Source organism: Diceros bicornis, chromosome 13, assembly GCF_020826845.1.
Source record: "Diceros bicornis minor isolate mBicDic1 chromosome 13, mDicBic1.mat.cur, whole genome shotgun sequence".
In the NCBI taxonomy this organism is placed as follows: Eukaryota; Metazoa; Chordata; class Mammalia; order Perissodactyla; family Rhinocerotidae; genus Diceros; species Diceros bicornis.
The window spans coordinates 34,517,578-34,533,143 of record NC_080752.1 but is presented as its reverse complement, the minus strand read 5'-3'; the positions used below and the strand labels follow the sequence as shown (position 1 = coordinate 34,533,143).

At 53.9% G+C, this 15,566-nt stretch overlaps 1 protein-coding gene across 4 annotated transcripts in view; it reads left to right on the top strand.

Annotated features, from left to right (window-relative positions):
- PADI2 (peptidyl arginine deiminase 2) overlaps nt 1–15,566 on the top strand; it is a 45,199-nt gene that overhangs the window by 14,891 nt on the left and 14,742 nt on the right. For all 4 annotated transcript variants that reach the window (XM_058553021.1, XM_058553020.1, XM_058553023.1 and 1 more), the window contains exons 4-8: nt 5,672–5,733; nt 7,941–8,058; nt 8,475–8,600; nt 13,837–14,015; nt 15,136–15,239. In XM_058553021.1, the coding sequence (XP_058409004.1) occupies nt 5,672–5,733; nt 7,941–8,058; nt 8,475–8,600; nt 13,837–14,015; nt 15,136–15,239 (589 nt within the window). The remainder of the gene's footprint in view (nt 1–5,671; nt 5,734–7,940; nt 8,059–8,474; nt 8,601–13,836; nt 14,016–15,135; nt 15,240–15,566) is intronic.

Here is a 15,566-nt window from a genome sequence, read left to right as displayed (position 1 = left end):
ACTCCCCTGTCCTGGGTGCCAGGGCATGTGGGATGTGGACTTCTGAACCTTCCGTCACTCGACTCTTCTGCAGTTGAGGTATTACTTTTACACATTTTTCAAATCTTGAATCATATAACATTTAAGCCAGGAGGACATTTCAGAGGGTCAGTTTGTCCATCCAGCCTTAACTTAACATTGGCAGAGTTGCCACATGGCTGGGGGAGAGAACATGCAGATATTGAGAGTCAGCAATGTGCTGATGCTTTAAAATGAGGACAATGTCTCCTGTTTATTCAGCACCTCCTCGGCCTCCAGGACTGTGCTGGGTGCTTGGAGGAGGAGGGGGAGGAGGAACACCTGGCATTTATTGAGCACCTGTGGTGTACCAGGCTCTAATACTAGATGTTTACTGTCATGATATCCATCTATTCTTACGTCTATGCCAAGAATAGACACTATGATTGGCCCCATTTTACAGATGAGAAAAACCAAGGCTCGTAAAATGTAAAACAAATAAAAACTTGCCTGAGACTACACCCCAAGAAAGTGGTTTGTGGGACCTCCAAGTCATTTCGATTATCTCATTCCCCAGGGGTCCCAGAACTCCCCCCAAAAAACAACTAGTTCCCAAGTCAGCACGTCGTCCTCCAGCTCTGTGCTTTTAGCTGCCGAAGCAGGCTCAGCAGCAGTGCCCCCCGCTTCTCAGCTGCCTCCCCAGTGGGCTTGGTTGCTGGCCACCCTGTCCCTCTCTCTGCACCAAGGGGATGCCCAGCCCAGGGCAGGGTCCTCAGGACAACCCTGGGGGGCCTCGGGAGATGGAAACCAAAGCCCCCAAGTTGCAACTGAGGGCTGGCACGTGTGTGACCCTCACATGCACACAGAGTCCCCAAGTTGTCTCAGATGACCACCCCTGAGGAAACCTAATCCCACAGAGACAGGGACACCTGAGGACATAAGCAGGAAGGGCAGTGCCAGAGGCCTGTCAAGTGAGGGTGATCCCAGAGGGCTGACCGCACCATTAGTGAGACTTGACCAAAGCAAGGCGGACTTAGGATAGATGGCAAAATAACGCACTGTATACTGGACTTTTCCTCTGCGCTAGAAGACAGTAAGGCTGGTGCTCAGAGGAAGCCTCAGAGGGGGCAGCAGGGCCGAGACCCCGGAAGATACCACATGCGCCCGTGAGGAGTGACCCGTCTCATCCTTCTCAGGTTCTGAGGCTGTGCCTTCACTGAACGATTATTTGTTTAACTGCCAAAAGGTCCAGACATTTAGGTGCCATGGGCCAGTCAAATGTCCCCCCACCAAAAAAAAAGAATAAAAAGCCTGACAATTCTGATGCTTGGCCAAAAAGAAAAGACACTAATAAAATAATTTGCCATCAATTATCACCATCATTTTAACATCTAAAAAGTAGGCAGAGCATAATTTCAGAATAAAAACCAGTCATTTACATTGTAGAAATAAAGCTTTATTAAAAACTCAGCCCACTGAACTTATGTTTCCTTTTCCATCAAGGACCCTGGTGAAACTCTGGTTTCCTTTGGGACCCACTGGTCTATCTGACCCCTCCAGGTCTTGTCTTCCCTCGGGCATCTACCGCAGGAGGCCTTGAGCCCCATGTCCTGGGTAATCGTACAGAGGCAGGGACACCCTGAACATCCCAAGATGATGGGACTGCCCTGCAAGGACATATCCGAGTCTCCCCTAGTTCAGTCCTGAGCCCACGCTGAGCAGAAAGAGCCCTGGCTTCAGAGCAGACAGAAGTAAGTCTAAGTTCTGGTTCTGCCCCCTCCGGCCACGTTGTGATCATTGTTCTTCTGAGCCTCGGTTTCCTCATCTGCAAAATGGGATTTACAGTGCACTCCTGCACAGTGCTTACAAAGATTCGATGGGAGGGTGCGTGCAAAGGGCCTGGTGTGGAGTGGGTGCTCAGTCGATGCTCTCTTTCCTTTCTTCCCTTCCTCTTGGGGAGCCACATTTTCTCTGCCTGGGTGAAGCTGGAGAACCTGCTTGTCCCTCAGTCTTACTCCTGGGATTTGGGAGCAAACCCATGGTGCCCTTGGCCAAATCAGGCCCTGGATTTTTGTCCCAGTCCTGCCAAGGACTTGCCATGTGATTTGACAAGTAGCCCACCCTCTCCAGACCTCACTTTTTCCTAGCTATAAAATGAGAATTTTGAGCTCATTGATCCCTGGGGGCCTTCAAGACTCTAACTAGGGCTGATTTGCAAAGCCCTCCCCTCTTAAGGGGGAAGTTAAGAGGGAAAGTGGGAGGAAGACATAGTCTCACCCTCTTTGCTGTGGTCCTGGTGAGGGGAGCAGTACACATCCACGAGCTTTGAGAATTTTTAGCATCAACCTAAGGAACTCATTCCTTGAGCCCCCTCCCCAGAGCCTAGGATAATTGCCCTAGTTGGCTGTGGGGGGAGAGTCCTTCCTCCCCACCACCCCCCAAGCTGTCCCGTAAGGCAAGAAGGCCAGGCACCCTGCCGCTGTCCCTGGGGGCTGGCGTCCCGCCAGCGTGCTTGTGCCTCTGTGTCGAAGCCGAGGCCTCGAGGTCTAGATTCTCAGGGCCGACTGCTTTGAACCCAATCCCACTGACATTTCCCGGTAACCCGCCCCACACCCAAGGTGCCACCTGACACTTTGGGGCTATTCCGGGAGCTGAGGTCGGATGCAGAGCCTCTGGGAAATGTCGTCTGGAGCCCAGAGGCCCTGAAACAGATGTCCTCCCCCATCCCCCACCCCCAAGAAGGCAGGAGGGCAGAGCTCGGGGCAGGTCCCGCCAGCCCTGTTCTCCATCCCTACAAGGATCGTCCCATTGGGGGCTAGTTAAATTGGACACTGGGGGAAGCTTTGAAGGGGAGAAGTCCTCCAGGGATGGCTTATAGCTTGAGGGGGTTTCCGAGGGAGAGTGGAGAGGAGAGGAGGACATTTCTCCATTTGACTGTGGAGGGTGGGAGGTGAGTGATAAGGGAGCCCAAGTACATAATGCCCAATTGCATAACAAGAAGTTATGCAGGAATGAAACTTACCTGAATTTAATAAATCAAGAAATAGCAATAAGCATATTATTTTGTATTAGGGAGATTGCTTCAGGCAGGTGAGGGAAAGGACTTTATGGGGAACTGGGTTTTTTTAGAAACTGTTTGATAATATTTGATTTCTTTTTTTTGTTTTTTTGCACTATGTGCAAATATCACACCGATAAAATTTTTAAATTTAAGAAATCCACAATGAAGTAAAGCACAATAAAGTGCTTCCTAATCTCTCTCCTATGACCCCCTGCTTTCATGGACGCACCACAGGAGCCACGATGTGCCACCTTCAGCCTAGAGACGAAGGCCACAGGGCTTCCAGGGTGGGGATGTGGCAACTCCTCTGGGAATGACCATCAGGGGAGCAAGTCTTGGGTCTTTGAATGTGGGCCTGGCTTGTGGAAACAGCCAGGGCAGAGGTCAGCCTGTGTCAGCAGAGGGAACAGCCGAGGGCAGGGGTCTGGAGTCAGAGTCCCGAGTGGGACACCCAGCTCTGCACTCCGGGGACTTCCTGGTCACTTTCCTGCTAAGCACCTCAGTTTCCTCATCTGTATGGGGGGAGGGGTGGCTGTGTGGGTGATAACTCCTCCCTCCTGGCATGATTGAGGTGAGAACATGCATAGAACATTCTCTGCAGCTGGCAAAGTAAACTGGACACACAGGAGAGATTGTTATCTTGGAAAGCAAAGAGAGTGACTCCTAAGGAGGCTGGGTCTGCCGCTGGCTCCCAGGGTGGAGCTTCGGGAAGCCAATCTCCCTGAAAGGCAGCGTTCACTGGGGAGTGTCGGCTGGAAAGTTCACGATGGTCTGGAGGCCAAAACCAATATTGTTCCTTCGTCTGAGTCTTCAACCTCTTTAACAGCAGCTGGTGGCCCTGCCTTCCCGCTTTCTCCCCAGAATCCTTATCCTGCACCAGCCTCCCAGATTATCAGCCCAATTTGCTGACAGGTGACGTCTCTGAGTCTGGGTTTGCTCACCTGTACAATGGGAACAATAATATTGATCTCATGGGACTGGGGACTCCTTGCGAGCAGGCACTGTGCCCGATTGCCTGCCACGAGGTTCCTGTGCCCAGCATGGTGCCTGGAACCCAGTAGATGCTCAACAATGATTTGCTGGGTGAATGGGATCAATGGGAGGAGTTTAGATCATTAGGCCCTACAGCATCTAACTGACAGTAGGGCTGCAGAGGTTGGGACCCTGGAGTGCTGCCTCTCCCAAGGACCAGGCACCCTTACAGCCTCCCCCTCCTGCCTCCTCCTAGACCCAGAAAAGCCATGTTCAGGGTTGGGAGGGAATCAGGCTGTGGGCAAAGGGAAGACCGGAATGTAATCCCCGGATTCTGGTGAGCCAGCTGGGGAAGGGTGACAACAAGACCCTTCCTGTGCCAGGACCCTTCTCCCCACCTGATCCAGGGAGAGGGCGTGCCTGCCAAGGGGACTGACCAGGAATGCATTCATTCCCACCCAGCTCCCACCTCGGTCCACGTCATGCTCAGCGTGAGGCCGAGCCCACCGGGCAGTTCCGGGGCCTGGAGCCAGCTCACCTCATTCCATGTGACGCCACCATTACCTTCCCGACAGCTCCCTGCCCCACCGTTAGTTTCTAACTCAGAGGGCAATTTTGCCTCCCAAGGGACATTTGGCAATATCTGGAGACTTTTTGTTTGTCACAACTGGGGGATGGGTCTGAGAGGCCAGATGCTGCTAAACATCCTACAATGGCCCCACAGCAAAGAAGTATCCGGCTCAACTGTCAGTGGTGCCTATTATTGCAATTAGTGCAACTCCTCTGACTGGAAAAGGCCCCCATTCTGCAGGTAAAGAAACTGGGGCTCAGAAAGTCTGTCTAACCTGCCCAAAGTCACACAGCAGGGAACCAGGGTTCAAACCCACCACTGGCTAATGCTAAATCTTGGCCTCCTTTCACTGCCCCACACAGTCACCATGAAGGCTGTCCCCATGGCAGGCCTAGGGATACCGAAGGTCCCTTCCCCAAGAGGATAAGCAGGGTTCCTGCCCTGGAACCCTGGCGGCCTGGCCCCTCAGCACCCTCAGATCAAGAAGGGTTGGAGGTTCAGATTCCAATCAAAAGTAAACCCTCAGTCCTTGGAGGTGGGATCTAAACCACTGGGAATTCTGGGAGAGAGCTACACACAAACGCACGTGGGCACACACGCCCAGCGCAGACTGGGAAAGGCAGTTAGGGAATCCTATGCAAACTTTCAAACTATGAGCTTCAAATCAGACCAACTTGCAGCGTGTGCCCCAGTTCTGCTAATGCCACCTGTGACCCTGGGCACGTGACTTGGCTTCTCTGAACCGAGGTTCCCAGATCTGTATGGTGAGGCTCATCCCGCCCACCACCCAGAATTGACTGAGGAACAATGAAGGGGTGGGAGGTCCCTGACCTCCCTGACAGCACCTCTCGAATCCATAAGCTGCGAAGTCTGCACAGTGCCTGCTCGGACTCTCCATCGCGCATCGGGGTGCTGAGGCAGGGGGTTGGATAAGATGACCTCAGTAAGGCCCTCCCCCTCCAGGGACTAAGCAAATGGATGGACTGCACCCTAATCCCACAGATCTTCCTCCTGTCCCTGGCCCACTTTATCTGGCAGGCTCAGCAACTCACCCATGTGTCTGTCCCCAGAGATCTCCCTGGATGTGGATGCGGACCGGGACGGCGTGGTAGAGAAGAACAACCCAAAAAAGGTACCTAGCTACCAGGGCAGACAGCCCCAATCTGGGGGCTTCAGGGGCAGAGCCCCAGGCTGGATCCTGTAGGCAGCCATGGTCCTCACAGCAAACACAGACAACTCGCATTTACAGGTGAGGAGACTGAGGCCCGAGACAGCCCCTAGGCGCACTGCACACCAAGGACAGAGCAGAGGAGCCACGCTCCTTACAGGAACAGCCATGGAGCAGGGTCCCGAGTCTCAGTCTCCCCATCCACACCCAGTTCATAGAGCTGTCGGGAGGAATAGATGTCCTGCCCTAGAGGAAGTGCTGCCAAAGCATTGGCTCTTATTATTTTTCCCTTTGGTTTTTTAATTTTAAAACTGAGTGGGGGAGACCATCAGGGGCGGAAGACTGCAGTAATGGCTCTCAGTTCAAAGTGTGTTATTGTTGATGGTGCCTGCACAATTCGTTCGTTCATTCATTCTCTCTCATACTGCATTCCCCACTCCCATTCTGCTCCCCCATGAAGGGCCATTTGAATGGGTTTAATGTGTCTCTTTCTGGTCTTATGATTCTTGCCAATCACAGGGTGTGATCAGTACACATGGTCTTTTAACTTGTGCAGGGAGCATTGTGTTCTCCATCTCATCCTGTTGCGTACTTTTCCCTCAACCCGGTTTTTAAGCTCCATTGGTTTCGCTCTGTGTACGCCCACGCCGTTGCTTCTGTTTTCCGTTTTCTGCTCTTCTATATCACGTAAATCTTTGCCATGGGCGTGTGTTACTTTTATAATAACAATCTAAAGCCTGCTGTAAATTGTATGTTAATGGATGCTTTAAAAAGTTAAATAAATATAGCCTAATGAGAAGCCTGGTGCCTAGCAGCCAGCCCCAGACTCTGCACATTGCCGGGGGGCCCCAGTCCTGTTGGGGAGCCCCTTCTCAGGCTTCTCAGTGGGGCTCTGCCCCAGCCCTGCCTTCCCAAGGCAGCCGGCCACAAGAAGAAGCTGAGTCAGCCCCACACATACGTTCTCTGTGCTCGTGGCCGAGCCATGTGACAATAGACTCCGTGGAGGCCTCTGAGACGTCCAGCCTCCCTGAGGAGCTCTGCGGCCTGGGTGAAGTCACACAATCCCTGTGGGCCTGAACGCACCCAGACCTTCCCCATCTGGGCCGGGGAAGTTGCGTGTTCTCTTCACTCCTCTCGTAAATATTTGTTGAGCATCTTTTGTATTCCAGGGCTGGGTCAGGCCCTGGGGATGCAGAAAGAATGAGAGAAATGCAGCTCCTGCCCTCAGGGAGCCCACAGTCCAGTGGGGGGACCCACATTAAATAAAGAATGACGTGGGTGGCTGTTTCGTCACAATTGTCCTAAGTCTGCCCCCAAAAGAACGTGTACAGTGCCGTAAGTGTAAACGCAGTGAAGCTGCTCTTGTCTGGAGAATCAGAAAGGCTTCCAGGAAGAAGGGGCCTGAAGGAGGAGTGGATGGGCCAGGTGAAGGGAGACAGGACATCCTTCCAGGCAGAGGGACCAGCACAGGCAGAGGCCTGAGAGCTTGGAGTCTTTGGGGAGCGGAAAGGCGGCCAGTGTGGGGAGCAGAGTGAGCGAGGGGAAGGTGGAGGGAGCAGATGGAGAGGTGGGCAGGTCTCACCGGGCCTTGCAGGCCACAGTAGGGAATTGGGGCTTTATCCTAAGTCAACAGGGAGCCCCTGACAGGGCTTAAAACAGGAAAGCAACGTGATCTGGTTGGAGATTGTTGCCCTGGCTGCAATGTAGAAAACGGATTGCCTTGCAGGTCCGTTTGGAGCACTCAGAGCATGTCTGGAAATAGCTGGGTGTCCATCCATCTGGGCTTCTCACCCTGAGCCCCTCTGGGGACCTGAGAGCCTGTCGGAGAATGTCTGCAAGCTCGTTGCTCTGGCCGCCCTCCATCTCCCTGCCTCCACTCGCCTCCAGGCACAGGCACACCAGACAGGAGGCTCATAAACGCCCCGGTCAGCCTTCCTGTCTCTGTCTCTCTGCCACCATCCCCTCCTGAACTTCCCTCTGATGCCTGACCCTCTCCGGGCATCACACACGAGATTCACGTTTGCCAGCTCACAGCTGCCACAATGCGTGGTGGCTGCTTTGTTCTCGTCCTGGGGCTGTCTCTCCGATGTCCTGTGGGGTCTGCGCTGGGGCTGGGCGTATCTGCCAGAAGGTGGAGAAGAGGGCACTGACCTCTCTCCCTGCCAACGCAGGCATCCTGGACCTGGGGCCCCGAGGGCCAGGGGGCCATCCTACTGGTGAACTGTGACCGAGACACGCCCTGGTTGCCCAAGGAGGACTTCAAGGATGAGAAGGTCTACAGCAAGGAAGGTGCGGCAGGACCCGCATTCGGGGCTGGGGGCGGGGAGGAGCAAGGGAAGACTCAGACTACGTCCTGGGCTGGGCTGAGGGTGAGGCGGCAGTGACCTTGGGTCTCCCGGGGACGGTGGACTCAAAGATCCACTCTTGCTAAAAACAGAAGACAAAACTATTAATATAGTTCAGTTGGCACCGTGTTTTTTCAGAAATTACACGTACACAGAAGGACTGGAAGGAAATTCCCAAAAGGTTATAGGAAGTCGTTTGTGGTGTTGGAGATGATAACCGGTTTTGATGCTTTTCTATAGTTTCCATAATACGCGTGTGGGGTTTTCTTTGTCTTGATGATAAAAGTCACAGGCATTTGTAAACCAACATTCCAACCACAAGTCTCTTACTCCTAACCTCCTTGTGCGTCCGCCCTGCAGACCTCAAGGACATGTCCCAGATGATCCTGCGGACCAAAGGCCCAGAGCACCTCCCCGCCGGATACGAGATAGTTCTCTACATTTCCATGTCGGACTCGGACAAAGTGGGCGTGTTCTATGTGCAGAGTGAGTGTCCCAGCCCAGCCCTTCCTTCCCGCCGTTCCCATCCACTTGGTGCTCACTGAGCGACCCCCACTGGGGCCGGCTGTCCCTCTAAGGCTCCCTCAGGCAGGTGCAGGGGCAGGTGACTGCAGGGGGCCAGGACTGGCCTCTGAGCAGCAGTAACTGGACCACCATTATCCTGTGAAGTCAAGAGACTCCAGGACAGATCTTCCCTCAAAGGAGTCGGCAATGATGTGGGTTTATGTGAACCCAGAGGCCCTTCTTGCCTCAAAAGAGTCGGCGATGATGTGGGTTTATGTGAACCCAGAGGCCCTTCTTGCCTCAAAGGAGTCGGCGATGAGGTGGGTTTATGTGAATCCAGAGGCCCTTCTTCCCCATGAACCAGGGAAGGGAGGGCTTTTGAGGTCCGTCTCTTCTGGAGTCATACCTTCCTGATACCTGAGGCAGGTACCACCCCCCCCCAAGCTGTTTTCTGCCCATCTCAGACTTTCTGGAGCTGAGAGCTGCCTCCCACTTTTAAAGAGCTCTGACGATGCTGTGGGCACCCTCGAGGAGCTGACTGCTTGCGCCTCTCCATGGTGACAGGGCATCCTGGGCCCCGCGATAGGGAACGTGCTTCTGCCGTGGAGCTAGTCCTCAGCTGCCTGCTCTGTCTCACTCTTTCTATGAATACGTGCTGAGCCCCCAGGGCCGGGTACTGCTCTCAGGGCTGGCATCCCTGCAGTGAACTCTGCAATCACACCCTGCCCTCGGGGAGGGGACCATCTCCCAGGGGAGGTGATGGTTTCCCTCGGGAGACCTAATAAGTAACACAGTCAGAGTAAATGGCGCAGACCAAGTAATAGACAATGGCAGGGGCGGAGATGAGGCAGGGCTAGCCTGGGTGGTCCCGAAAGGCCTCTTTGAGCAGGTGACATCTGAGCTGAGACCCAAACCAACAATGAGAAGGAACCAGCCATTCATGAGCTGAGGGAAGAATGTTCTAAGCAGAGGGAACAGCAAGTATAAAGCACGGAGGAGGGACCCAGCTTGGAGTATTGGAGGAGCAGAAAGAAGGCCAGAGCAGGGGGTGTGTGGGAGTCAAGGTCAGTGAACGGGGCCGGGGCCAGGGCATGCAGAGAGGGCTTGGATTTTATTCTGAGTGCAGTGGAAAGCCATTAGAGGGTTTTAAGCAAGGGACTGTCAAGATCTGATTTATGTATTAAAAAGGTCTCTCAGCAAAACCATTAGCTTTACAATTTGCCATGGTGCAGGGCGGGGCTTCCCCTGCATGCCCAGCTGTCCAGGGGGCCAAGATCTCTGGCCTAGCTCTGGGGCCCACCTCTGGACAGGCCCACTAGAACCTGACAGGTCCACTAGTCGCCCTGAGGAGTTGGTCACCAGGGCCCTGGACCCTCACCTCAGGGAATGATTTAGCCAGGACAGCAGTGGACAGCTGCCACTCAAAGCCAGTCCTCCTTCTGACCCACCCTGGGCTCAGCCAGTGACCTCACACAGGTTGGAATATCCCCAGAGTCAGGCTGGCTCCACCGCCCCAGGGGGCCAGAGGTGTTGATGTTTACCCCGGCCAGGCCAGGGTTGCCATAGGGGACGAGGCAACCAGGCAGGCCCTCTACCTGGGCTTCTCCACCATTGCAGCAAATTGTGACACACAATGTGTTGCTAACAGTGACGCCTGGACATTATCTAGAGGGTTCCTTTGTTGATGCGAGTAGATTGAGGTCTGGTCCTGTAATCACATCCCTCCTCGTCTGTTGCCGTCCGAGATGGGTCCTGAGCAGACAAGAAAGAGAGGAACCACTGCTGCAAGCACTTTGAGACACCATCCCCAGTCTGTCTTATCTGGGCTGTGGGGAACGGTGGGCATTACTGATGCAGCGATGACCCCAGAGTAGTCAGTCTCCCACCAAACATGGAATCCTGGATGAATACTCGGCACCACCCTAAACAACAAGATGAAAAATAATCAACCTGGGGCACAGTTTCCTTTTGTTCCATGCAAACATTTTGAGGCTTTGTCAAAATCCAAGTACACCTGTGGATAAGAATGTGTTGTGTTACACAAATGTCATATGTCACCTGTGTCCCCCGAGGGCAGAGGGCTGGGCTAGAGGCCAAGGGAACCCAAGAGGGACACAGGGCTCCGAGAGGGAGCTCTGGAGCCCAAGAGGTTCCAATCCTGGATCTGGACAAGTCTACTCACAAGCCCATGCCTTGGGTCCCTCATCTGTGATGTGACGTGGGGATAACGGGAGGCCTGACTGTCCCCGCTGGTGATGGGGATTAAACGAGGATCACATGTCAGTCACCTAGTGCCGTAGCTGGCCCGTGGAACGCTCTCTGTAGATGGCACTTGTTGCTTTTGTTGGGATTATTATTATGATTCTTAATTACAATCACTGAAGTGGACAGAAGTTCCCTGGACTGTTGGGAGGACCAGGTATCTGTGCTCCAGCCGCAAATTCTGCTCCAGGACCCCAAAGTTGGGGCCTGACCTCTTCCTGCAAGGGTGCAGTGACCAGCTTGTCCCAGTTTTCCCAGGACTTTCTTGGTTTTACCACTGAAAATCCGTCATCCCAGGAAACCCCTCAGTTCCCGGCAAACCAAGATGGTTGGTCACCCTATCAAAGAGCCTCCTTGGGAGGTGGAATGGCTCCAAAGTGACCACAAGGGTTATGACAAGCCAGACCACGCACCAGCTGGCAGGGCCAGTGCCTGGGGCTAAGTAGAGGTCAGGGTGGCCGCTGGGCCCAGCCTGAGGCACGCGGGCTGCTCAGTAGAGGGGCATTGTTGGTTCCAGCGGAGAGCCAGCGGGCCTGCACCGAGCTGGGGATGGGGGATGGAGGAAGGAGGCTGCTGGGGACAGTGGCTGGATTGTTCCCACCAAGGAATCAATCTGCCTGCAGCTGGCTCAAGCCGCCAGAAAGAGAGACACATGTAAATTGCAGGCCACAGGAAGGAGAAAACTGCAGGCAGATGGGCAAGAACATGTCCTTCTCCCTCACCAGCTCCCCTGGCCAGACCCCTCTCCTGGTGGAGCCCCCCAACTGCCCAGAGCCCTGGGAAAGCTTTGGAGCTTTCTGCAAAGACAGGTCGGCTTCTAGGCCCTGAGCATCAATTCAGGTGCAGCATAGGGCCTGTGGGCGTGGGAGGGCCTGCGTGCCTGGGGGAGAATTTTTTAATTGTGCAGGTCCATCTGGATCTACTCAGTGATTGGGTCACACAACACACGCTGTCATTTCTGGGTGAGAAGGACCTCACCTTCCATGTCAGGCTGTAATGAGTTCCTTGGAACATCCAGTGTCTGAGTCTATCTGCCTCATTTCTTGGGCCCACCCAAGGGAAGGCGAGGTGAAGTATTGTTTCTCTGCCTTCTGTTCATAAGCCATTCAATGAGAATGTCATGAGTTTTCCAGTAAGGGGTCATGACTCATTCATGGGCTCTCGCAATAGTAATGCCAACAGGTCCCAGCTGTGTTACCAACGGTTACCCACGGTTACTGAGTTTACCTAAGTAACTGATGCTGTGTCATTCTATCTTGCAATGACCCTGTGGCATAGGTATTATTATCCCCCATTTAACAGATGAGTAAACTGAGGCTCAGGGAGGTTAAGTGAATTCCCTGAGATTCGTAGCTTGTAAAGCCAGAGCGGTGTTTGAACCCAGGTCTCTCTGGCTCTGGAAGTCATAACCCCTAAGGTAAGCGCCCTCAGTGAGATATACAATCAGGATCTGGTTGAGCACGTTGTCCTACATGAGGAGCCGTCCTGAGCCTGGGCTTCAGTGGTTCCTCCATCCATTTTGCAAGTTTTAATCAAGCACTCGATTTGTGCCAGGACCGTTCTGGTTACATGTTCTAACCCTGGGCAGCTGGTCATTAACCGTTTCCGTTGTTGTTGACAATAGTACCACGCTGAGCCTGATTCTGCCCTTCCAGCTCTGCAGGGCATAAAGAAACTCCTTCTGGAACTGCATAGGGTCCTACCTCCGTGCCTTTGCCAATGCAAGTATCTCCTCTCCTCACTGCACCCCGCCTCTGCCGCCCCGAAGGGGATCTCCAAGGCTGCCTTCCTCTGCTCAGATGCTTCCCATCCTGTGTCCCCTCCCCGGCCCTCCCCATCCCAGTAACCCAACGGGATCTCCCACCCTGTAGCTCTGTTACGACACTTCCCACATCCGCACTATCTTATCATCGGCCGAGCACTGCTCACAGACAGATAGAGATGCTGCATCTTGACCATCTCTGTCTCCCACCAAGGTCCTTGCCCATGCTGGTCACAAAGTAGTAGTAATTCAATATATGTGCTCTGAATTGGCCCGAAAATTCTATACGGAGTGAGGTGGGAGCCATTGGTTCATTTGGTAGACTTATTAAACACGACCACATGCTGGACCAGCACTGGGTCCGGCTGGGCCTGTTTTTTGCCCCCATGCAGGTGACAGTCTCTTGGGGCTAACACTGAGATCATACCATTTGGAAAGGCTGTGATGGGGAAGGACGGGCCCTGGGCTTGGTGTCTGGGGGCTCTGGGCACGATTCCCAGAAGTGACACAAATCAAGGCCTGAAAGAAGGAGAAAGACAACTGTTCCAAGCAGAGGGAACAGCACGGCGAAGAGTTGGGAGATCTCAGGGGGACGGGAGCGCTGGAAACCTGCCTTTCCTCCCAGCCTCGAAAATGTCCAGCCAGAGACGCGTGTGTGCGTCTTTACGCCAATATGGCTTCCAAGACATGGAGGGGAATTTTTGGTACAAATGGGCATGTTGAAGTTTTATTTATATAAAGGGGAAGGGAGCTTGGAGTTCAAATTAGACACAAATTTGAGTCCCAGCTCAGCCACTTACAGCTATATGACCTGGGACAAGCCATTTCTCCTTTCTGAGACTCGGTTTCCTCATCTGTAAAATAGGAACAATAATACCCTTCCTCAACACCACTAGCTGCTCAGTCACATCTGCGATCATTTCGTGTCTGCCATTCCTGGGCGAGTTAGCTCATTTTATAGACGAGGAAGCCAGAAGCCAGAGAGGTTGTCTGGTTCAGGGCCACACGGCTAGCGCACAGCAGTGCCAGGACGATGACCAGGCCACCACCCTTCTGGGGGCATTTTCTGCTTCTGCTTTTCTCTCTGTGTCTAGAGGCCAAGTTACTCTGCTATCTTGTCTCCGTCAGTGACCCCACCCCACTGACCTCTTCCTGGTGGAGGTGGGGGCCTGATGTTGGTCCTTCTCCCTCCAGACCCGTATTTCGGCCAGCGTTACATCCACATCCTGGGCCGGCAGAAGCTTTACCACGTGGTCAAGTACACGGGCGGCTCTGCGGAGCTGCTGTTCTTCGTGGAAGGCCTGCGTTTTCCTGACGAGGGCTTCTCAGGCCTGGTCCACATCCACGTCAGCCTGCTGGAGTATATGGCCGAGGTGAGGGCTGCCCCTGGGGGCCAAGTGGGGCTCCTTCCAGGGGGCCACTCCCAGGAGCCCCCGCTATGCTCCAGTCCCCGCAAAGCACTGAGGGGGGTCCCGGCTTGGAGACCTAGATGCCCCCACCACTCACACCAAGAAGGGTGAGGCTGGGTCTGGCTCAGATTTACGAGAACGGGCCCGGGAGTCAGACTAACATGAGACACCGGGCAAGTGAGTTTACGCCTGTGTCTTATTTCCCCATCGTAAAACAGAAACCACTGAAGCTCCTGGTTGTGAGCATCCAGACTTGTAAGAACTCATTCGCAAAGCACCCTCCAGTCCCTGGGAAGAGGACAACGCAAAAGAGGCAGAGCTAACAGCACAGGGTGGGGAGGGGGCTTCTCCTGCTCCCACCGGTGCCTGGAGCAGCCTGGCCATCAGGGTCTCTCAGACCTGGGCACCAGCAGAGTCTCAAAGGCAGAGCCGGGCAGGAAAGGCCAGCCGTGCCCGTAGTCCCACCCCCATCCTCCCCACCAAAGGCAGGAGCCGGTTTCCTGTAGCTTTTCAAAGCCAGCAGCACAGGAACCCTGGAATCACACCTCATTTTCCCTCAGATTCCAGACAAGCTTCCTGAACCTTTCATTAAAGAACAATCTAGACATAGCGAAATTCCCCCAAACGACATTAAAATACACACACATTTGAAAAGGGCAAGGGGCCCAGAGCAAAACAGAAGAAGGCCGAGGGCTGGCCCAGCCATCACGTGGGCTGACTTCAGGAAGAGAGCTTGGACGGGGCAGGATCAGAAGAGTGTGGGCTCAGTGGCCAGACCACCTGGGTTTAATCCGGGCCCTGCCGCTTACTAACCAGGTGCCCTGGGATGGCTCCGTAACAGTTCTGTGACTCAGAGGTCAGTTTCCCCATCTGCAACACAAGGATTATAATAGCATCTACCCCCCAGGGTTGTCGTAAGGCAGAAAAGAATTGACACGTGTCAAAATACTTACCCCGGGGCCTGGCACACAGCAAGTGCTTGATAAATGTCCTATTGTCATCAGTTTCACCCACTTTGGAAAGCGGGAGTGAAAACCACCCTGACAAGACTTTTTGATCCCCTCCCCTTCTCTCCCATGCCCAGGGGATTCCCCTGACACCCATCTTCACAGACACCGTGCTATTCCGGATTGCTCCGTGGATCATGACGCCCAACATCCTGCCTCCCGTGTCGGTGTTTGTGTGCTGGTAAGCAGGGGCCACAGCGCAGAGGCAGTGCGGCAGAGGGGCCAAGAGCTGGGCCTTGAGGGGCAAACAGACCTGAGTTCAGATCCCAGCTCTGTCACTCCCCAGCTGTGTGACCTTGAGCAACTTACTTGGCCTCTCTGTGCCTCCGTTTCTCTGAAATGCTGGCATCAGAGTCACTGTGAGGATTAAATGAGAGGAAGCAGGTGAAGTATTAATCCAAGGTCCTGGCACAGAGTGTGTGCTCTGAAAATAATAGTTACTGTTTCTTTTCTCCTTCTTGGCCCATACTGTGTGTTTGGGAACCTCTCATGCCGTGGATAGTCAGCT